General features: G+C 36.3%; 1 protein-coding gene across 3 annotated transcripts in view; it reads right to left on the minus strand.

Moving 5' to 3' along the window:
• Positions 1–25,646, minus strand: part of LOC145671873 (uncharacterized) — a 123,619-nt gene that overhangs the window by 14,953 nt on the left and 83,020 nt on the right. For all 3 annotated transcript variants that reach the window (XR_014128545.1, XM_081741103.1, XM_081741102.1), the window contains one exon: positions 1,994–2,156. Coding sequence is in view for 2 of the 3 variants with exons in the window: in XM_081741103.1 (XP_081597229.1) it covers positions 2,016–2,156 (141 nt within the window). In the remaining variant the exon portion in view is untranslated. The remainder of the gene's footprint in view (positions 1–1,993; positions 2,157–25,646) is intronic.

Raw genomic sequence — 25,646 nt, forward strand, 5'->3', positions numbered from 1 at the left:
TACGAAAGCGGATTTTGAATATATTATTAGCAACGCTATTTGGAAGTGATAGACGAAAAAAACATTTGTGTTGCAATTATTTCCGGGTCAAACCGTATATTGCCTCTACTAAAAGTTCTTCATTGGATGTCGCCCTTCCTCTACACTAATAGACAGACTCTGCCGTGCAATCATTGTGGAACAGCAAGTGTGAAAACACATTGAGTTTAATTGAAAAGCTCCCCAATGTGAACACCGGTACATGATGCAAGTATAATCGATTTCTCCAAGCGGCTGCTGAGTTATCCGAAATTGGATAGTTCAGAAGTCATCACGTGATTCACGCATTCAACGCCACCTCAAATTTCCACTCTTGGCTGTTATCGTAGACATCGGTAAGTCTTTCTTTTTTAAACTCTGTGTATCACTTATGTACACAGTAAGCATCTTTAAAGATCCTTCCGAAATCTATAGTCGTTCGATGATAAATGAACATTCCATTTTTGTTCATAATTCGATTGTTTAGAAATAATCTGCATTGTAGCACGTACCTAAAAATTTCAATAAAGATATTTCTTAGTTTTGGAGATACAAAGCACCAAATAATGCAAAAAAAAAAAAAAAAAAAAAAAGTGTTGCTTATGCCACGGAAACAGAAACAACTTGTTTTAGTGTGACGTCATAGATCAGGTTCTCTCTCTGACTCAGGGAAGCTTCAGGGAGTGTATTTATATTAAAGTTTCTTACTGTAAGTTATCAATAAATTTAGTGGAATAGCAAAAAGAAATGACAAAATAAATAAAATACTTACTGTATATGATGATAAAATGTTAAAGACCTATTGTCCTAGTTTAACATACATAGAAAATAATCTGAAATGTTTTATCATTACAGATACTTTAAATATTTATCAGCATGATTATTGTTTATTATTTTAGTCCAGAAATATTAGGACCCTAATTACTACATAAATTTAAATTCAAAATAAATCATGCAGACTAAGAATGTCCAGGCCACCATATTACAGCTACAAATAGGCCTATAGGTTTTCTTTATTTTCAAAACTTGGCTCCCAGTGCTTTGAAAGTTCATGTTCTATGGCGTCTGTACACTTCTCCTACTCTTAAGTGTACACATTGAAAATTTTTAGGCATACATATTATAGAAGTAGTGGATCTACAACGTACATGCTATTATACCACGGTTACCAATATATTATTTTCTACACTAAAAAGCTTTTAATACTATTTAAAAATTCGTCTCCCACTACATCCTTTACATTTTCTTTATCATTTACTCTACATCTTAGCAACTGGTAACAACACACCAACGCTACAACTATGGTTTTGTTCTGGAAATATTTGTATCTTAATCCTTAATGCTATAAGAACTGGTATTATGTTAGCGTCTATACTGTTTCACTATTTTTCCACAATGAAAATGCTAGGCCCTACCGTTACTACTGTGATGGTTTGAAGCTGAAGAAATCGAACAGCGGCAGACTAATGGTACAGATGTTTAGGCTGCCGAAAGAACGTGAACAAGAGTAGTGTTCGAAAATTTATTCTGACCTAGACAGTATAATAATACAAATCTAATTTGATACATGGGCCTACATATTTTGGATTTAAATTATCCTACGCGCCAGACTCGTACTTCTGGTCGCCATGCTCACTTAGAGCGTGCGATTTTTAGAACCGTGAATAAAAGGAATATCAGCAACATTCATTATGTACTAAATGTGTTATTATTTTGAAATTTCAATGTTTTCTTCTCAACAACCTCACAAGAAATATTCTGAGCATATGATCATATTTATATATCTATAAATATGATCTCGTCAACTCAAGGTGAGTAAAGTTTGGTATATGGTGGTAAACTTGCAAAAGATTACACCATGAAAGTGTTGTGTTTCGTACGTTTCCTGAGATCCACAAATAATAATAATAATAATAACAAAAGCAATTTTTAAGAGTTGTCAAGTTAATTTCTAAAATTGACATTTGTAACTTACCAGTTTCGTTTGACACTAGCCATCACAAAGAAGTGAAACGACCACGTCGCCGCCTAGGTCGTTCAGGAGAACCTTCTATCATGCCTCTGCACCTCTCAACCCTGGAAACTGCCTGCTCTAAAGCTGTCAGATCGGTATTGGACAGGGACTTCGACTCGAACAACTAGAATTAATATTTATTTCGTGTTCAGTAGAACAAACGATATATTGTATGTACAATTCTGTTTAATAAAAATTCGTATTTATTTCTGTTCAGAATCTCTGTACTCTTATCCACAGCTAGGATAGAAGGAAGACATATATTATTCGTATTTTTTTATCCCTTTGTTGCAGTTATGACTACTAAACCATGCTTAAAATCATTTACTTAGTCAACTGTAGTCTCAAAGTTATCCCCTGTTGTACTTATCTATCTCTATCACGGTTACATTTTATTAATCATATTGTGTTTTGTTTCGAACACAATATGATTGCTAACTGTAATACTGTGAACAGGATTACTAACTGTAATAAAGTTTTCATATTTTACATTACTCGCAATTAAAATCATTATCATTAGCATTTTGCCAATTACGTTGAAGGATAATTATATAAGTCAGAACCATTATAAACTTGACACAGAAAGTAAAAATTATTGCCAGAAATAAACGATACTGGCCAGAACAATATTATAGCACTGTACACATTTCTCAAAGTCAGGAATGTTTAAATAAATTATATAGTTCAAATCCCTTTTTTGTTATTCAATACGCATTCAATTTTGCAGTACAGTACCAAAAGATTGTAAACGACATTATGATCTCTGTGCCTAATAAAAATCATCTACGTGATTAGAGGCTTTTTTAAATAAAGCATTTTTTAAAAGTAAAATTTTCAGTCCCTTACAATTTTGGTTTTATGTATTTCAAATTCATTATAGCATGATCGTTATATTCGACACTAAGATATTTTGGATGCCTTACCCCGTTCGTCTCACTTGCGCTATTGCTAAAGCAGATGCTTCCATAATTTGGATGTTTGTGGTACTGCAGCGTCTTTAGTTTGTAACACAATATTAATGCAGAATAGCAAATTTTCTTTTAGCATGTAAATTTGAAATATGACATAATAGCATTTCAAAAACAAAACTTGGGTTGATAACGTTGTTACTTTGGTAGTACTGTAGAGCAGTGCTATTCAACCTTTTTTTACTCGCGTACTCCTAGACACAGTTTGCTATCCTATTGTGTATCCCTGAAGCTGTTTAAAAGAAATTAAATCGAAATTAACTTTTAACCCTTAGATACACTTCCAGGGTCAAATTGACCCCGCGAGTATTTCAATTCATTTTTTCTGTGCCTTATACACCTTTTCTACAGTTGTCCTTTTATGAGTTCTCATATCATTATTTGTGCTTATAATTGCTGGTATGAAATAATATTTTTGTGTAGAAATGTTTCTCTGTTACGTGATATTTAACAAACACCTCTTTTTTACACTTTGTGGGTCAGATTGACCCTTACACTTTTTGAAATATTTCTCCTTACTATGGGAAACAAAAAGGTCATTGATAAATGAAAATTGTTTATCATTGTTGCAGTGAAGTGAAAATGAACAATTAAATGTTTATAAAAGAAAAAGAAACGAAGAAAGAAGAAGAAGAAAATAATATCCTTTGTTACACTGAGCTTCCATATTTGTTTCAGATTTACAGTTTCTTGTGGTTCACTGGTCGAATTTCATACATAAATCCATAATGAGTGCTTTGGTAGAAAAATAAATATTGGATGAGCTGCTTGTAGAAGAAAGTGAAGATGACGAATCTGAACTTGAAACTATGACAATGTCTCTTTCGTAATCTTTCACGCCAGACTCGAGTGATGAATATCATAATGGAAGTGATAGCGAAGACGACATTCCCCTTGTAAACCGTATGTCATTTCAACCGGATAAACATTATATTTCTAAGGACGGTACTGTTTGGAGCAAGTGTCCCCCTAAATGTTCAAAGACTCGTCCCTATAATGTTGATAGAAACAATCGCGGTCCTGATAACCATGTTACTGTGACTACACCAAAAAGTGCACTTGACTGTTTCTTAGCCCTAACCTTCTGGAAGAAATTCGATTTCTGCTAATTTGGAAGGTAAACGGGTTGCACAAGGAAAGCGCATTACCTGGAAAGAAGTAGATACCATCGAACTGACTGTTTTCTTAGGTCTACTGTTACTTGCTGGTGTTCAAAAGAGTACCTGTGAGAGAACTATTTTTTAGATTCTCGATCAAATCCCAGTTTTACAGCCACTATGGGTATAAACCATTACCTGAACATTCTTCGTATGATTCGATTTGCTGACAAACGTACAAGGGCTGTGAGAAGTATGATTGATCGCCTTGCACCTAATAGTTATGTACGGAATATATAACTGTACAAGAGTTATGGTGACGAGCTTATTTCTTACTATAGATGAATAGTTAGTGCCTTACAAAGGTAGGTGCGGTTTTATTCAATATATGCCGCAAAAAACCAAAGAAATATGGTATAAAAGTACTTTGGATTTGTGAATCGAAATCTGGTTATGCGTACAAGGGCATAGTGTATACTGGTAAGATACCTAAGGGGGAGCTACAAACACTAATCTGTCTGGAAGTGAGCTTTGTTCCAAAGAAGAATAAAAGTGTTATTCTTTTTTCAATGTATCATGACGCTAGAATTGACCAGAAAAGCAATAAGAGTAAACCTGAAATAATTACATTTTATAATGATACAGAAGGTGGTGTTGACTTACTGGACGAGCTAGTTAGAACGTACACAGCCAAAAGACAAACAAAACGTAAGCCATTGGCATTATTTTTCAACATATTGGATGTAGCCACTGTAAATGCTTACATTTTCTACACATCTACATGTCCAGATTTGAAACCGAATCTCACGGATCGTCGCACTGTTTCTGAAGGAACTTGCAGAGGAAATGATGAAACCTCTTATGGAAAGGCGAGCTTGTATTCCGAATTTGAGAAGAACTGTACCAGATGCTTCGATAAGGTGTGGAATCAACATGTGTCAAAAACAACAAGGAACGACTGTTGGAGAGCCAAAGAGAAAAATATGTTCCGTTTGCCCATATTCTAAGGACAGAAAAACTTCAACATGTTGCTATCGTTGTCACAAGTATATTTGTTCATTACATACCATTTCCTTATGCGAAGACTATGTGTAATGTTGTATCAAAGAAAGTAAAAGGAACATTTTGAAGTAAGTATAAGGAACATAGTACAGCCAGCGACAGTAGAAAATGGAGGTTGGATACATAAGAAATGATAGCTTTTTCCAGTAGCAGAATAGTTTCACTCGATGTCTGATAGTTGGACAACCAACATGACAGCAAATACGTGCCCGAAAACATAACATGCCAGGATATTCCTCCATTTGGAGGAAAAAGTATTACTATCTCAGAGCATCACTTAGAGAAACAACCACGAGATAAATCTGCAGAAAATCCATTCACTTTAAGATCAATGAAATAGGAATTAATGCAAAGGAAACGAAAACAATAATACGCATCATGCAGAGAACGAAAAAGTATGGAAAGCTAAACAAAATGAGAAAAGAAGGAAAGAGGAAAGGAAAGAACAAAAGACATGGGAATAAATTAAATTTTAACACTTAAGGATAAACAGTGTCCGTCTTTCCCCCTGACCCCATCGTGGGTTTTCTCCCTTCATAGGATAAATCTCTTTCAGTATCAAACGCGAACATCATTTATAGTGTTGAAAAAAAATTAACTCAGTCTAGGCCGAGACTCGAACCCCACACCCTTAGAATGACAGTCTCACGCGGTATCCACTTACCTACACAGGCTCTATCTATAAACCAGCGTTTACCCGCGCTGTTATCGAAAGTGTTAAATCAGGCATTGTCGGTGAGCCACCCCAGTTCCATTTGAAGTTTAAATTTTATTTACCTCACTTAGCCATCTATGGGTAGCAGTCCCCTTGCTTTCATAAAAAACATTTGTTCTGTAGATTAAAATCAAGAATGAATTAATCTGTACTCTTGGGAGCTTACTGGTGCACCAACATATCTATCTATCTATATCTATATGTCTATCTATCTATCTATCTATCTATCTATCTATCTATCTATATATATATATATATATATATATATATATATATATATATATATATATATATATATATGTGTGTGTGTGTGTGTGTATGTGTGTGTGTGTCGAATTTATTTTGGATTAAAAGAGCGACTTCGTAAATTTACGGAACGCGTGTTAACACGACAGTAAGGACATCTCGTAACGTTGTTAGGTAACACACGCAGTGTAAATAAAGTTTCAAAACCAGAAGTCGGAAGATATGCCGTGGGTAAGTCGGTAAGTCGTCTGCTTGCTGAGTGGAGAAATTCGGGTTCAAATCTTGGCTGTTACTTTTTTTTTTTTTTGTTCCGTTGAAAATACATTTCTATATTTTTGCGTTTGAAATTGCTTTCTTTCATTTTTGTAGATTATCTTAAATTAGTGAAGGCCAAGTAAGGTCAGATTACATATATGTCTGCTTTATTTGTGTGTACAGTCCAGAGATGGAGTGAGTCAATTGGGTCAAGATTTGTGAGTAGGTCAGTGGATCGTGGGTCAACAGGACGTGACTCACTGTGACACACCACCCACCGTGACCTCTCTGACTCACACTGACCCTACGTTTTAAATTTTAAGGTCTCCCTCTTTATTCGGCCTCCCTCCTTATTATTAAATTCAATGTATAGATAATTATTGAGTTGAGTTGATTTTGAGTTTAGCGCCCTTTTCAGCAGCGAGGCTATATGAGACGGGACCTACTGATTAACATAGAAACCGAAAAACGTGAGCTCCCGTTGGGAATCAAACCAGGGTCTTCCACGCCACAGGTATATAATAGTGTCTTATATAGCAGTTAATATTCTTGCTATAAAGTATCAAATAACTAAACATTTGATGTAAATAAATGAAAAACCTAAAATATTGCAGATTACTGCAATTGCGATTTAATTCAATTTTAAGCATTATACATCCATATGATTGTTAAAGTTGGTTTATAAAGATGCAGATTATGAATTATAGTAATTTTTTCAATGAAATGAAATTAAATTAAGTTTGACGTCCCATGCTTATGTCAGCTAGGTAAAAGAGACGGTGATGATGAGAAGTGAACGAAAATTGTGCAACGATGTAGGTAGGAGGAAACAGGAGAATCCTGAAGAAACGAACGCACACGGTGTTTCTTCACCACAAATCTGACTTTGTGCAAGCTGAGATCGAACCAAGGACCCCATGCACCAGAGGTGAACGCTCTACCACTAAGCCACTTTGGCCCTATGGAAAATACAACCATATTTATTCTCTCTCTCTCTCTCTCTCCATTTTTATATAGGTATCAGAAGCATGAATAATTTTCATTTTGGGGGGTGCGGTGGCTCAGTATTAGAGCGTTCACCTCCGGTGCTTCGGGTCCCTAATTCGATCCCAGCTCGCGCCGTTTGGACTTTGTGGTGGACAAACGCCGTGCTGGTGGGTTTTCTCGGGGTTCTCCCGTTTCCTCCCACTTTCTTCATTCCACCATTTCACTCCTTTCTCATTATCACCGTCTCCTTTAGCCTAACCGGCATAACCATGGGACGTTAAACATAAAGATTTCATTTTATTTCAATTTTTGTTTTGAACGTATGGTTTCAAGTTGGTATTAAACTCAGAACTCTGATTTTAATGAGTTGAGTTGATTTGGAGTTTAACGTCTCTTTTAACAGCAAGACCATATATGACGTGGACATATTGATTAACGTAAAACCCGAACCATGTAAACTCCCGCCGTGTGGTGGTGATTGTGATTTTGAGTTTAACTGCCCGGTCAGCAGCGTGGCTATAGGAGACGTGGATCTACTGATTAACATGGAATACGAAACACATGAGCTCCCACCGGGAATCGAACCCGGGTCTCCCACGATAAAGTCGTGCGTACGCTAACTCCCACCGGGAATTGAAATCTGTTCTCATTGTAAGAATGTTAACGTTCCTTATTTTACCGGTTTTTGTATAACTTCATGGACTAAATTTCACAGAAGTAAATTCCCACGGTAAGCAGGTTTGCATATCCAGACTCCTAAGTATGAAAACATTTACGCTCACTTCAACCTCAAACAATTCATGAATTGAAGAATAAAGGATAATATTCCCGATAAAGTATATTGTTTGAAAAATACCATATAGGAGAGGGACATATCAGTCCTTTCTGCTCATGGAGTTATTAAAACAGGATCATCGGGCAGTGGTCTTTACCATTGAAAGATATTGCTTCTAAAATATTTCCAAGTAACTTCCAATTTTCCATCTATGGGTAGCAGTCCCCTTGCTTTCATAAAAAACATTTGTTCTGTAGATTAAAATCAAGAATGAATTAATCTGTACTCTTGGGAGCTTACTGGTGCACCAACATATCTATCTATCTATATCTATATGTCTATCTATCTATCCATCTATCTATCTATCTATCTATCTATCTATCTATCTATCTATATATATATATATATATATATATATATATATATATATATATATATATATATATATATATATATATATGTGTGTGTGTGTGTGTGTGTGTGTCGAATTTATTTTGGATTAAAAAAGCGACTTCGTAAATTTACGGAACGCGTGTTAACACGACAGTAAGGACATCTCGTAACGTTGTTAGGTAACACACGCAGTGTAAATAAAGTTTCAAAACCAGAAGTCGGAAGATATGTCGTGGGTAAGTCGGTAAGTCGTCTGCTTGCTGAGTGGAGAAATTCGGGTTCAAATCTTCGCTGTTACGTTTTTTTTTTTTTGTTCCGTTGAAACTACATTTCTATATTTTTGCGTTTGAAATTGCTTTCTTTCATTTTTTGTAGATTATCTTAAATTAGTGAAGGCCATGTAAGGTCAGATTACATATATGTCTGCTTTATCTGTGTGTACAGTCCAGAGATGGAGTGAGTCAATTGGGTCAAGATTTGTGAGTAGGTCAGTGGATCGTGGGTCAACAGGACGTGACTCACTGTGACACACCACGCCCCGTCACCTCTCTGACTCACGCTGACCCTACGTTTTAAATTTTAAGGTCTCCCTCTTTATTCGGCCTCCCTCCTTCAAGGTCTCCCTCCTTATTATTAAATTCAATGTATAGATAATTATTAAGTTGAGTTGATTTTGAGTTTAGCGCCCTTTTCAGCAGCGAGGCTATATGAGACGGAACCTACTGATTAACATGTAATCCGAAATACATGAGCTCCCGTTGGAATCAAACCAGGGTCTCCCACGCCACAGGTATATAATTGTGTTTTATATAGCAGTTAATATTCTTGCTATAAAGTATAAAGTTAAAGAAAACTTGTAGCTTCACGAAAGGCATTTGTTGGTCCTTCAAGGTCAACACAAGAACAAAAATGAAAAACTAATACTAGGTGTGCCTTTACAAGTGACTACTATGATAACAACAGAATGCTGCCTACGTTTAACATATTATGCCTCCGGGAGTTAGTAAAACGCTTAACTGTGTGAAAATCGCTGCACACAACAGGTCTTAGGAACACTCACAAATACGTAAAATTGAAAGAACAGAAAATAGTGCATTTTTGAAATGAGCATACAATTCACACTTCACGCAAAGTTCCAATATGGGAAATCAGTCAATATCTTCAGTTGGAATTACTGAAAAAGACAGAAACTGGCTATTTAAAATTCCAAGTGTAAACCTGCGCTTGGAGCGATTTTATTAGCTATATCACAACGCATTTTCGTGAGTTGCCTCTGTGGTCAAGCGTGCTTAATAGCGCTGTTAAAGTTCTAGAACCGGAGGGCGGCAATTCGAGCCTGAGTACAGTAATTTTTTTTTTCAAAATAGGGATGGCTTTTTAAAAGTATATATAAAGTTGTATTTTGAAGTGATTGTAAAACAAATTCAGATGAACTTTCACATTTCAAAGCTCACTCGTGTTTATTCGCCATGTCCCAAATTTCACAGAAATAAATCCCTACGTTAAGCGGGTTTACATATCCAGACTCCTAACAAGGAAGGGTCACGCAGTGGCTCCGCTGAGATCCGAACGAGACAAATGTGTTTTCATTTGATATATTATAACTAGGTAGATCCCAAAGTTATACGTGCCACCGAGCGGAATATCGTGAGTTACAATATATTTTGTAATGTAAGAACTACAAAGCTGGCAGAATATTTTGACCGAATCATTTGTTCGGAAACGGTTGGGTAAATGGAAAACTCGGATAATATGTATCCCGTCATTTTCAAGAACACACTTTTTCGGATAAAAAAGTTTGCCCAGGATCCTCGCAGGGTCCCACATGGGGTCCAACTCAAAATTTTCAAATGACAAGAGGGATTAAGTAGCACATCGTTTGAAAGCTGTTGCAAAATGAAAGAAGATGCAGCAAGTCTCGACTCTCTACGACAACCCTGTGCAAAATGGCGGAGGGTCAAAATGTAAACAGAAACTTAATTGAAAAGTCAATGGTCACCCCCTATAAATCGGAAACGGTGAAAAATGTGAAAATAGGAAAGGAAGTGTGGCATTATTTTCAAAGTACAACAATTTAAGGTAAAACGTCTTGTCCCAGGGTCCCCACATGGTCCCAGGTGGGGTCCAACTAAAAAGTTTCAAATGGCAAGAGGGGTTAAGTAGCTCATCGTTTGCAAGATCTTCTTAAATGAAAGTAGATGGAGCAAGTCTCTACTCTCTACGACAACTCTGTCCAAAATTGCGGCGGGTCAAAAAGTAATCAAAAGCTTATTTGATAAACTATGGCCACCTCGAATCCAAGATGGCCGGTTAAAACTTATGTCGTTCATAACAGTACAAATTTAAATCTCTATTTTTCTCTATTATATATTTAGAAACAATAGGAAGATTAAAGAACAATTGAATTTCGATTCACCTCAACTATAATTTCATTCGGTAATAACACATATATGTTTTGTTTGGTTCCCTCGCCATCATTTACTTTAATGTAACGAATATGCGATGAACACACAACTCTGACTTCCTCTAATTTTGTCATACGTAATTCATGCATAAAGGACTTGCTGCACCAGTAGGTGGGTGGCTCTATTGTAATTCGAAACTGCGCATTCGTGGCGGTTACATTTGTATGTCATTGGTTGGTTTGATCACAATACTCCAAGCAATACCAAATTTACAAAAAAAAAAAAAAAAAATCATTTGCAAGATTGGCGAATAGTACCAAACCATGTGTAAGTCATTTCAGTATTTCGAGTTGCGCCAAACTTTGTTGGTTTAATTACAGTATTCCAAGAAATAACATATTTATATACAAACTCATTTTTCACGCTGGCAGCCATATTGGATTACCTCCAACACCAGTGGTTTGAGCTGGACATGCGTTCGATACATACTATGGCATTTTGAACTCAAGATGTTTCGTTTTTTGAACATTTCGCATCTTTTCGTCATCCACTGATCAACATTCATGCCAAATTTGGTTTTCCTAGCTTCAGCAGTTTGGTAAGCCTATCCTTTCGATATAGGTTTTAAGCTGTCTCTTGGATTCAAGGTGGCCATAGATTTTCAATTAAGCTTTTGCTTATATTTTGACCCGCCGCAATTTTGGACAGGATTGTCGAAGAAAGTCGAGACGTGCTCCATCTTCTTTCACTTAACAAGAGCTTTCAAACGATGTCCTACCTCTCTTGCCATTTGAAACTTTTTAGTTGGACTCCACCTGGGACCATGTGGGGACCCTGGAACAAGACATTTTCACGTTGTGCTTTGAAAATAATGCCACGCTTTCTTTCCTGTTTCCACATTTGTTTTACCGTTTCCGATTTATAGGGGTAGTCATGGACTTTCCAATTAAGATTTTGTTTACACTTTGACCCGTCGCCCTTTTGCACACGGTTGTTGTAGAGAGTCCAGACTTGCTGCATTTTCTTTCATTTTACAACAGATTTCAAATTATATGCCACTTAACCCCCCTTGCCATTTGAAAATTTTGAGTTGGACCCCATCTGGGACCCCGCGGGGGACCCTGGGGCATTTTTTTCTTACCACAAAAAGTTTCTCGTTGAAAATGGTGGGATAAGTGTTGGCAGAGTTTTTCACTTACTCAACCATTTCCGAACAAATGACGGTTCAAACTATTCTGCATGGTAATTTTTTGTAGTTCTTACATTACAAAATATGTTGTAACTCACGATATTCCGCCAGGTGGCACGTATAACTTTGGGATCCATCTAGTTATAACATATAAAATGCAAACACAATGGTCTCGTTCCGATCTCAGCGGAGCCACTGCGTGACCCTTCCTTGTAAGTATGAAAACATTTACGCTCACTCTAACCTCAATCATTTCATGAATTCAACCTGATTTACATATGTTATTAGGACGTAAAATTGAATGTGATTTATTCTACAAACACTTTTATACATTGCAAGAGCTGTGACGTCTAAATATTCACTGAGAACTCATAGTCGTATCGCAATAAACAAAAGCGAGTATGGAACAGTAAACTGCTTTCACAAAGGTTAAAAGAAAACCTGCAAAAGCCTGCAAAATGGTCGAGTGGTTTAGGTCGATACTCTATCAATCATATGTTTGTGTGTTAAAACCCGATAATAAGTTTTTCTAAGTGTCTTCCTATTTTCATTTGGAGGCGGAAAACATTTCTTTGAATAACTCATTGGAAACTTCTTTTGTTTCAAATTCGGCTAAGACGGAACAATATATCAATTGCAAATCTTAAATCCATAGCTGAAAACAAAATATAAAGTATGTTTTCCCATTATTATCCTCCGATTTGTAACGAGATCCGGGTTCGATTCCCGGAGGGAGTTCATGTGGTTCGGATTCCACCTTAATCAGTAGGTCCACGTCTCATATAGCCTCGCTGCTGAACGGGACGTAAAACTCAAAATCAATCAATCAATCTCCAAGAGAGAGAAATAAAAAAAGTTTTTTTTTTTTGGTAAATTCTAGTTCAAAGTTCGAAGCACTTGCTTTTGCACGTGATTTTGTGTTTCTTTTTTCAGGGAACAGAAAAGTTCTGGCGCCTAAGAAATTATACCATATAATATTGCAAATTTGCAAGTGGATGTATTTACATTGCAATTTGTGGTAATAAAGATATTATGATTAGAAAACAATATTGTAATAAGTAAGTTTAATTTCTTCATCCATCGCCAGTCTTAGGGGCCCCTTATACCTCGCCGCCCCCCGAATATCGATATCGAAAATTTCGAATGATATATTCATGTCCATATATTCACGATATCGAATGTTGATATATGATAATATATATATATATATATATATATATATATATATATATATATATCGACGATAGCGATTTATCGACATATCACAGGCCCAGGTCCGAGAAGTGATGCTTGAAATATACTGGAATCAACAATCAAATTCTAAATAAGTTCTCGATTTCCGGATTCAATGTTGAGGGGGAAGAGTGTGGACTCGAATAGAAATTTTAAGAAAAACAAATGTTAAGATAAAAGTAGGTTTTCCGTCTCCCCTTGAATATAAAAATTAACAGAAAACTATTACTGCAATTTACCTTTTACTTCTGTTTCTGATTGTTATCACAAATCAGCGACAGTACACATACTTTACATAGTATACCAATACACACTATAACTTTTCACAACCAAGCAAGCCGGAAGATGAATTTCCTGTGATATTAAAATGGAATATTCTACAAAATAGTCATAATTCATTGGCCATATTTCTATCAGTACTTTGGTACGGACTAAGAGCTACAAGACTAACAGAACTAGAAATTAAAGATTTCATTCCTTTTTTCTCTCAGACTAAAAGACTTCTGCATTTTCCTAAGATTTTCATTTTCTTAATATAAGTCCCCTATCCTGGGCTAATTCTGGCTACCGCGGTTTCGAGGTAATCGGTAAACGAAAGAGCAAAGTTTGTCGACTCTCAACTCTCGACAGTTTGTAAGAAGATATTTCACAGTTCATGTTGTTATTTCTTCGTTACAAAAACACTTCTAGTTGACTCTATTCATGGTGAATTACTGAACTTATAAACATTGACAATTATTGAAAAATAAATAATTATTTTTAAACATAAAAGGCATTACAGTTCACTAGAATGCAGTAGTAGAATGCAGAAGTGAAAGAAAATATTGTTTATTTGTTGAGATGCGCAAACTGAATGTGAATAATAAGTGTTTCCCATTCCCTTGTCAAGAGGTGGATCTACGATGGACTTCTGGGGGCTCGGTGGTTGGTAATACTCCTATTTAGAGCTACTTTTAAGAGCTCCAAACTCTGGAATGGGTTTTATTTCTATATAAAAACACAAATATTCCCTTTCTGGGAGGCTATCGCCATGATCGCCCACTGGATCCGCCCCCGCTCTTGTGTAGCAGACTTTGAAGATATTTAGCTCCTGCGATGGTGATTAAGGATTGTAACATCTGGATAATTTTTATACTGATATCGGATAGAAACTTATCCGGATTTGCAATATCCGGTTGACGGACAACAAAACGGATGACGGATAACGGATAATATCAGGATAATGGATGACTGATAATATCCGGATAGCGAATGACGGATAATATAGAGGTAACGGATACTATCCGCATGATGGATAACGGATGACGGATAAGATCCAGATAACAGATGTTATCCGGATGTCGGATAATATCCGGATAATGGATTTATCCGGATAATTTATAAAATTAAGATAACGGATAATATCTGGATAATAGAACATTCGGATAACTGATTACATCCGGATGACGAATAAAGGATAATATCCGGATAAGGTATGCGGTTTGAAAAAGACAATATAGGAGAGAGACTTATCAATGCTTTCTCCTCATGGAGTTATTAAAAGACGATCATCGGGCAGTGGTCTTTACCATTGAAAGATATTGCTTCTTAAAATGTTTCCTAGTAACTTCCAATTTTCTTGTTCTTGTTGGGCGCGGTGGCTAATGGTAGACCGCTTACTTTGGCGCGTGGGGTCCTTATTGTTTCGATCCCCGGCCAAATAAGTTTGCAGTGGATAAGATCGTATCCGTAGCTTCTGTCAGGGTACTCCCGCTTCTTGCCACTTTTCACTCCATCAATTCTACTATTATCATTGACTTGCTTTAATCATTCGGCACGGCAGCTCAGTGGTAGAGCGCTTCCTCTTTTGCGTGGGGTCCTATTGTTTTGATCACCACCCAAGGAAATTTGTAGTGGACAATATCATATCCGTGGTTTTTCTCAGGGTACTCCCGCTTCTTCACACTTTCCATTCCACCAACTTCTCTATTAGCATTGACGCTTTAATCGTTGGGCGCGATAGCGCAGTGGTAGAGCTCTATCTCTGGTGCATGGGGTCCTTATTGTTTCGATTCCCGGCCTAGTAAGTTTGTGGTGGACAAGGTCGTATTCGTGGGTCTTCCCAGGTACTCTCGCTTCCTCCCACATTTCATTCAACCAATTCTTCTATCATCATTGACTTGCTTTAATCATTGGAGATGCCTTGGTCCCTTGAGGATTGCGGTGATGTAAGAAATCAGATTCGATCCCAAGCATTTGGGTTGTGATGTAAACCTTTGCTGTGGTTCAGTCTCAGTATTTTATTACGCGAGATAAAGCCATCCATACAGCTATAAATGTTGTTCTATCTTGCGCAAGCAGGTGTTGATTTTGAGCCAATTCAAAACCACATTTTTGGCGCTTTGAGGCCAGAAACCGATTTCGAACATTACGCTGTCCTCAAACTACTAGGATCTTTTCAATGTTACCATCCGCGTCCAACAACCCCATGTTTAAAAGGGAAATAGAAAGGACTCGTGTCTAAAACTTCCGGACCCAGTTTCTTGAGGTTCAAGAGTAGGGATCGATTTCTGATATCACCATTGTGCTCAACGGATCAAAACCTTTGAAATGTCGCCAACGCCGTCCAATAACTTCATCTTTAACAGGTGAATAGAAGGGACCTGAGCCCATAACGTAAGGACCCCATTCCTTGAGCTTCGTGGTCTGAGCCTGATTTCTGACATTACTACTGCACTCAGGGGCAGTGGTTAGGGATGGGCACGAGCGAGTTCGAGTGTTTTTTTTAAAACTTGATTCGACTCGAAACAGACATCTTTTAGCTCGACTCGGGAACTCGACTCGAAACATTTCTTCTGACTCGACTCGAAACTCGACTCGAATTTGGATCCGGGCCTTAAAGCCCCGAGTCGAGCCAAATCGAGCCAAATATTGTGTGTAGTTTCAAGTTCCTTTTTCACTTATTCTGCATAAATAATATAATTATTATCAATGTTGCTACTTCCACTACAGCTTATTATTATTATTATTATTATTATTATTATTATTATTATTATTATTATTATTATTATTATTATTATTATTATTATTATTATTATTATTATTAAATTCTGTAATTAAGCTTGAAAGATAGGCGGTTTCCATCTGAATACTAAAAACTAGTTAACTGCCGATTTCGGTAGTCGTGAAATCTAGGACACAAAGACATCGTTCACGAGGTTCTGGGTTTGAGTTCCGGAGGATCAAGTGTTCGTGCTTGGGCCAAAATTTGTTAAAAGTTATAGCGTGCCAGGAAAACATGTTTAAAACTGTTCTACCTGGGTCTACGGTTGTCAACGACTTGTGCGGCTTGGCTCACAGCTTATTCAATATCGAACCGAACCGAGAACCGAACCGGATGTGCACGAGTCGAGACACAATTTGTAAAATTCGAGTCGAATCGAGACTGCTCGTAAAAATCTTGATTCGACTCGAATGTCTCAAAACTCTTCACATATTTTTTAGAAATAGTTTTGAAGAAACTAATCACTCAGAAACAGTTATATATATAGAAATAGGCTTCAATCCTGCTTTACAGTGGATAAAGCGGCAAACAGTGATTTAGTCGCTCCCTTGATCATATCCTGGATCCGGGGCTTTAAGGGTTCATAGGTGTAAAACTATGGGACCTATCGTTAGGGATGCGCACGAGACGAGTCGAGACAGAATTTTCCTGACAAATTTCGAGTCGAGACACAGCTCTTGCAATAAAAAAGAATACATTTTTCGAGTCGAGACATCACTTTTACAGCACATTTTCGAGACGAGAAAGCCTCAAATCTTGTCTCGTGCGCATCCCTACCTATCGTAGTCGGGTTAAGACTTCACTTAGAAACTAATATGTGCGCTATCCAAAAATACAATGTTTTAGAATCTAGAGTACACATGCGACAATTTTTAGAGAGGAACTTTGGTTATGTGCATATAATTTGAAGTACTCACCAAATACCTGTATAAAAATTGTTGCAGAAGTATGTTAGAATTCTGAAACATGGATATTTGGACAGCGCACGTACTAGTTCCTAAATAAGGTCTTGACCGTACTACGGTAGGTCGCCTATTTTTGGAGCTATGGACCTTTAAAGTTCATTTCTTCATGTTTTTGGCAGCCTATAACTCCGAAATTAAGCATTTGCGCGCCCAGGTTTGTTATTACCTTTTGTCTTATCTTGGTGTCAGGAACAGTATTTCTTCCAGATATGTTTTTGGTGCACTGCCCCCCTCCCGGAGCTCTGAGAGTGCCCCCCGGAGGAGACCAAAATATTACGTCTATAATACAATAATAAATAGAATAGTACCAGCAGTTAATACAGACCCTGTCCATAAGACCCGTAGGAATTTTGAGGTGGACTAAGTTTCTCTTCAGATCCAAGTAAGACACGTCTCAATGATGGAAAAAATCTTGGGTGATCATCTGGCAACCCGGGCATAAGTTGGCAAATTGGAAATTCAATATGGCGGCCATGCGAAAATGCCATATTTACCTAAAACACGAATATCTCATCATTAAATGAAGCTAGAAACTTCATTCTTGTACCGAATTCAAGATAATGAACACTGTAATCAAGAAACATTCGTAACGTTGAAACATAGTGCCGCCATTTTTAAATATGGCGGCAGTTTTTTCGAAATTTCGATTTTTTCGTACAATATTATCATTTATTCGAAGATAACTACGAAACTATAAGAGATACCATAAACATACCTGAAATAAACGGGATAGAGCATAATGAGAGCTTTCCAACGGTACCAATATCTTTTCTATATCTTTAAATTTGACGGAGTTATTGAAATTTTAGTAGCTCAAGGTGTTTGGCTTCAGATTAAGTTAAGAAAGGTTAAGCGCTAAAGCAAAACTATCCATGATTTTTCTGCACAAGTTTTAATGCTGATAAATTACTCTAAGATCTTACAGTGAGATTTCTAGGTAAAAGTGCAAATGGTTAATAATAATAATAATAATAATAATAATAATAATAATAATAATAATAATAATAATAATAATAATAATAATAATAATAATAATAATAATAATAATAATAATAAATCGTGGTTGCTAAAATAATAATTCAACCATTTCAGTAGAAAAAAGCAATATAATTAAAAGTGATGTAAAGTTAGTACACTAATACAAATAATAATAAAAGCACCATATTTATAATATAACAAAGCTTTATGAAATTACTTGGTTTTGGTTTTCTTACAATCCTGTGATGAAATATTTTGATCAGTCTTGTTGAGGGCAACTAATTAAATGTTATTAATAAGTTCGTTGCATATTTTGTCTACATGGATTGAGTTACAGTTCGTAACGTTACCGGATTATTTCAAATCATTTTGCACTTACAGAAGGTCGTACAACTAACAATTTTTTTTAGGCATTTACATCGTCTTGTAGAACAGCTCTTGCAAGTACATGTTCGAATAACATCTTCTGGTAGCTCATTAATGCTAGTATCCGGTGTGAGCGATGAATCATCTGCATTGTATGTCCATCCAAAATCCGTTGGATCTAATGGTTCTTCTGCGCCTAACACTGTAGAATACGAATATACCATGTAAAAGGATCTTTTCAGGTGACCCTGTAATGACGAACTGGTGCAAGGTAATTCCTGTAAGCTATGAAGACTACTTTGATTCATAATTTCAAATCGGAGAGTGTCAAATGTCTTAGATCTTGAGCCTGATTTTACAACCCTGACCAAATATTCTTCAGCAAGTTCCAAGCACTCAGCACTTGGAGGAAGACTTCGTCCAAATTTGCACATATACTTTTCTGGTTCTGCCTTAAGAATATATACCAAAAAACAAAAAGTCAATTAATGGAGGATAGTCGACTACTTTTTCAGAACATTCTAAATAATGGCTATGGCCTAACCCTTTCTGAGATTCCTGATTATGTTAACAAGCAGGCTGGAGAGAATTTAATTACTAACAAAGAGGTCAAACTATGCATGAAAAATATATTTGATGATTCTATTCAATTTTGCCAACCACTACAAAGAAACCAGTCCCAACTTGTTTATTCATCAAACCTCACTATCGATGAAATAGCTGACAAACTACGTTCTGTTTCTTCTGTCGGAGAGGCTGAAAAGCTAATTAGAAAATCACTTCTGGAAACAGACTTCAACCTAGACAATGAATTTGAAGATGCGAATCAACTAGAAAAATCATGGAAGACAACACCTATTCCCCAACCGCTAATTGACTTTTTCTCTCATGTATTCAACGTGGATAAATTGACACTGTTTTCTCACATCAATGATAACAGTCAAGCATTTATGAGCTCAGACGAAGAAGAAGCAGAATGCAGTGAAATTGAAGACGACAACGATAGAAGAGAAACTCCTATAACAAATCGAGTTAAAGTCCTTTTCCAGATAATATTTTATAATGTTCATAAGGGAAAAAGGAAAACCCCTTTGTATTTAATGACTGGCCATTCAATTCATGAAAAATGTAAGAGCAAACAGCTGATAACATTATTCAATAAAGCTGGGTTATCAGTCAGCTATAATGAAGTTATGGAATCTCGTCATAATCTTGCACAATACACTATGATGGCATGCTCACAGAACCTTGCACTTCCAAGTCATTTTGTCAGTAGTAACTTTACTGTAGGTGCTATGGATAACTTTGACCACGAAGAGGCAAGCCTTTCCGGTCTACAGGGTACGCATTATACTGTTATGGTATTATTCCAGAAAACTCCAAGTGTAAATCCTAGTAAGCCACCACTATCTGAAGTAGCTCTTAACAAACTCAGAAAACGAACTGGTGTCCTTTTACCATGTCAACAAATTAGAGATTACCAGAAACCATCAACACCGCTGAACATTCCACAGGATCTTAAAATCATTGAAGATGCTTACACTTTGCCGTGTGATGAGATCAAGAAAGAAGAGGTAGTGATAAGTATGTTGCAAGCTGTTGAAGGATTGACAAACAAAAAACATTTACATGGTCTGGAATTCATGCTGTTATTTCAGAAGTTGATGTTCCACTACAACAAGTTGGTTTTCTCCCTATTTTGCCTTATCCAGTAACATCTTATGATACTGTATATTCATGTAATGTTATGAAAAACTTTCAAAGCTTGCTTTCAGTTCTCGATCAACCAGCTCTGCCAATTTCATGTGATGAAGGCGTTTTTCATATTGCAGCAGAAATTCAGTTAGTTTCAAATGAATTTCCAAACCTAGTGCTGCTCTTGGGATCTTTCCATATGACCAAAATTTTACTTTCTTGTATTGATAAGTACATAAATGGGAGTTGATTAGAAAATGTTCTCATCGAAAATCACATATTTGGTGTTAAAGTTGCTGAAAGTGTCCTTCAAGGGAGTAATTATGTAAGGTCACTCAAAGGAATGTTAATGTTAGCAGAAGTTGTGGAGAGATTAAAGTGGAAAGCATTTTTGCATACTTCTGACGATGATTATCAGTTATCTACAAGAGTTGCAGAAGTTCTTACTGCTATGAATCACTCAACAACAGAAGATGCGCAAGCAAAGTTTAAAGAGCTGATTGCAGCATCACAGGAAGTTTTGGAAGCCTTAAATGTTTTCACTGAAGAGCAGATGAGGATGTCTGAGCAGTGTCAATTCCTTGAGGGGTTCTTACATCTAATAAGTGTTTTAAAGAACTTCATAAGAGCTGACAGAGAAGGTAATTGGAGTCTCTATCTTCAAACACTAAAAGATATCCTTCCAATTTTTCAGGTATTTGACAGAATAAACTATTTGAGATGGGGTTCACTATTCTTTGAGCAAATGCTGAATCTTGAAACACGCCATCCTGAAATATATAAGAAGTTCAAACAAGGACATTTTTTTGTACGAAGGACAAGTGGAAAATTTAATTCTGTGGGTATTGACATGGCTCTCGAACAGACAATAAATCGTTCTCAAAAATCAGCTGGAGGGATTATTGGCCAAACAAAAAGGAAAGAATATATTGCAGAATGGGAGCTTGCTTACCATGAAGTACTGCTCATACGAAAAACATTTCAGTCTGTACTTAATGTTATACCGTGTGATTATGAGTTAAAAATGCATCATGAATTAACGGGAAGGCTCAGAAATAAAATGGAAGAAAGCATCCAAAACATGTTCCAGTACATTGAGAGCAGAAAAAAATAATATATATTGTGAATGGCGAACTGAAGCTTCACAACCTTCTAACCAATGAGTGTGTCCCGGAATCGAGCGCTAAGAAACTTTTACAATTTTTGATGACTGCCGAAGAAGCTTTTCCCACATTCCGACAGGAAAGGTTTATATCTCGCTCGAAATCACTGATGGCACCCATTCACAGACAAAATCTTCCTACATTTCGAAATATAACACAACCTAGCATGCAGATGAAAAAGAAAACTGTGAGAAGCGTTATTAAGGATCAATTACTGGTTCCAACAAAAGTAGAAATTACCAAGGAGAGAGGATTGTCGATGGCAGAAATTCTTAGTTATGATATTTCACCTTCACCCTTACTAGATGAGAACGGCGCCACTACGAAACCCTCAAAGTCTCAGCTTATGAATATTTTGATAAAAAGAATAGATACCACGGCCATACATTTCCAGAAAAATGATCCTCTCGAAACCTGTGTTGTAGTTGATGTAATGAACCAGTTTCGAAGACTGAAAGTTAAAGGAAATGTTAAATTTAAAGACTTGTTCACATCACTTGACACCATTGTAAATAATGCCTGCAAATTCAGCCGTGTCGACTATGTGTTTGATAGCTATCTTCCAACATCAATCAAAAGTGCTGAGAGGGAAAGAAGATGATCTGTACAGCCACTATCATTGACATCAATAAGCACTACCACAACACTTCCTGTACAGATGGACAGATTTTGGGCATCATCAAAGTTTTGATTCAGGCTGCTCTGGCTGAATTTTTGAAGACACTTACAATAAATCGAGATTGGGAAACTATTATCAGTGGCGTCTTGCTTGACGGTGGTCCTACTCCAGCTGTATCAATCAAAGATAAGAGATTCACGGAAATATCAGGAACTCTCAAAGTAGCTGTTGAGGAGGCTGGCATACGCATTATCCCTCACGTTTTAAATGCGGTTAAGCATGGGATGCAACGCGTTGCAGTGCTCTCAAATGACACAGATGTGTTTGTTTTACTGATTCATTTTTAGAAGATCCTACATGAAAATGGACTTTCAGAATTATGGATGCGAAAATCGAGATCCGATATTATACCAATTCACACACTTGTCAACGAAATATTTGCAGCAACAGATGCCCTTCTTGCAGCACACTTTCTTACAGGGTCTAATGTTACCAGTAAGATAGGTAACAAAATATCCGCTCTTAAGGCAGAACCGGAAAAGTATCTGTGCAAATTTGGACGAAGTCTTCCTCCAAGTGCTGAGTGCTTGGAACTTGCTGAAGAATATTTGGTCAGGGTTGTAAAATCAGGCTCAAGATCTAAGACATTTGACACTCTCCGATTTGAAATTATGAATCAAGGTAGTCTTCATAGCTTACAGGAATTACCTTGCACCAGTTCGTCATTACAGGGTCACCTGAAAAGATCCTTTTACATGGTATATTCGTATTCTACAGTGTTAGGCGCAGAAGAACCATTAGATCCAACGGATTTTGGATGGACATACAATGCAGATGATTCATCGCTCACACCGGATACTAGCATTAATGAGCTACCAGAAGATGTTATTCGAACATGTACTTGCAAGAGCTGTTCTACAAGACGATGTAAATGCCTAAAAAAATTGTTAGTTGTACGACCTTCTGTAAGTGCAAAATGATTTGTAATAATCGGTAACGTTACGAACTGTAACTCAATCCATGTAGACAAAATATGCAACGAACTTATTAATAACATTTAATTAGTTGCCCTCAACAAGACTGATCAAAATATTTCATCACAGGATTGTAAGAAAACCAAAACCAAGTAATTTCATAAAGCTTTGTTATATTATAAATATGATGCTTTTATTATTATTTGTATTAGTGTACTAACTTTACATCACTTTTAATTATATTGCTTTTTTCTACTGAAATGGTTGAATTATTATTTTAGCAACCACGATTTATTATTATTATTATTATTATTATTATTATTATTATTATTATTATTATTATTATTATTATTATTAACCATTTGCACTTTTACCTAGAAATCTCACTGTAAGATCTTAGAGTAATTTATCAGCATTAAAACTTGTGCAGAAAAATCATGGATAGTTTTGCTTTAGCGCTTAACCTTTCTTAACTTAATCTGAAGCCAAACACCTTGAGCTACTAAAATTTCAATAACTCCGTCAAATTTAAAGATATAGAAAATATATTGGTACCGTTGGAAAGCTCTCATTATGCTCTATCCCGTTTATTTCAGGTATGTTTATGGTATCTCTTATAGTTTCGTAGTTATCTTCGAATAAATGATAATATTGTACGAAAAAATCGAAATTTCGAAAAACCAGCCGCCATATTTAAAAATGGCGGCACTATGTTTCAACGTTACGAATGTTTCTTGATTACAGTGTTCATTATCTTGAATTCGGTACAAGAACGAAGTTTCTAGCTTCATTTAATGATGAGATATTCGTGTTTTAGGTAAATATGGCATTTTCGCATGGCCGCCATATTGAATTTCCAATTTGCCAACTTATGCCCGGGTTGCCAGATGATCACCCAAGATTTTTTCCATCACTGAGACGTGTCTTACTTGGATCTGAAGAGAAACTTAGTCCACCTCAAAATTCCTACGGGTCTTATGGACAGGGACTGGACTACAGTGCTCCCCTCACCCTGAACATTTTTTCTGAAAGAACAACTGGTCAGGAATCTCCTTACATTTTTTTTTAAATGGAGTATCGCATCGCAGTTTGCAGTGCAAATGGGAATGCAATGCAGCGCAAACATGGAAATGCAACATTGCATTTACATGTTTGCACTGCAAATTGAAAAATGTATTGCAAATTGCGATAAATCTTTGTGTCTTAAATTACTACATAAGCTAAAATAAGGAGCAAGTTAAAAATATATTACTATTATTTCAAGAAACTTCCCCCGACTTGAAGGGTCGGTTATTGCAAGAAAAAATGCCTCGACTTTGGATTACAATAGTTTTCCACTTTTGTATTTCCTTCCCTTTGTCAGTTTATTGTTACTGGGTCATTCTCCAGATCTTCCCAGGTTTCGGGTGATTATCCTTGTTTCTGAGCGTGTAATAATAATAATAATAAAAAAATGTTCCTTGAAGAAAAGGCGCATTGGCAGCAGATTGGACCTAGCCGATATATGGTATATATAGCATGATTGTGGGTTGGTTAGTAAAACGCAGAAGTGCGTACAGTAGATCAATAAAACAGTAACGGTATTCTTCAATGCCAAAAATACAGTATAGGAAATTACTCATCTTTATCTCTCTTTTCTTTTTGCTTTCCATTTGAAGTACTGATATACCTGATACCCATTTACGTTCCTTGTTAAAAACAACATATGTTTTAGCAAGATTTCTTCTTGGGAGACGCCGCGAACCTCAAAAAACATCCCGAACAAATGGACTCTCTCTTTCTGTGTGTGTTTGAACCAATGAGTTGTTTTTTCTAAACCTAATTGTTGAATTTGCCGCTGTGGTAAAACTATTTCGCTCAATTTGACAAATAATATAATAAAATATAATACTTATCCAGCAATGAGCATGGATTGCAAGGAAAAGCAGTGAACTCTAAAGTACCCCTGTAGCAGGGGCGGATCCAGAACGGACTTCTGGGAGGAGGGGCGTGGATTGTAATACTGCTACTTAGCTAGTTTTAAGAGCTCCAAATTTTGGGATGGGTTTTATTTATATATAAAATAAGAAAGCTTCCTCTTCCGTGGGAGGGGGCGATTGCCCCGATCGCTCCCTGGATCCGTGTCTGCCCTATAGCCTCTCCTCGAAATTAAATGCATTGATCTATTATTTCCAATTCGAAGTCATTTTCGCTTCCATGTTAATGGTGACGGAGTTCTTGTTCTTTGTATCTCTGTACTCAAGAAAATAATAATAATAATAATAATAATAATAATAATAATAATAATAATAATAATAATAATAATAATAATAATAATAATAATAATAATAATAATAATAATAAAGCATCTGAATAATAGCGATATTTTTAACCCCCCTTCTTTAAACTTTCTGTGTAATTATTTCTCTGAATCTGGATATGTTGTTTTATAGTGTATAATACAAAAAGGCTTCAAACAGCAATCAGGCAAAAATTATTTGTGTAAA

This window comes from Thermobia domestica, chromosome 15 (genome assembly GCF_964235325.1).
Source record: "Thermobia domestica chromosome 15, izTheDome1.hap1.1, whole genome shotgun sequence".
Classification (NCBI taxonomy): domain Eukaryota; kingdom Metazoa; phylum Arthropoda; class Insecta; order Zygentoma; family Lepismatidae; genus Thermobia; species Thermobia domestica.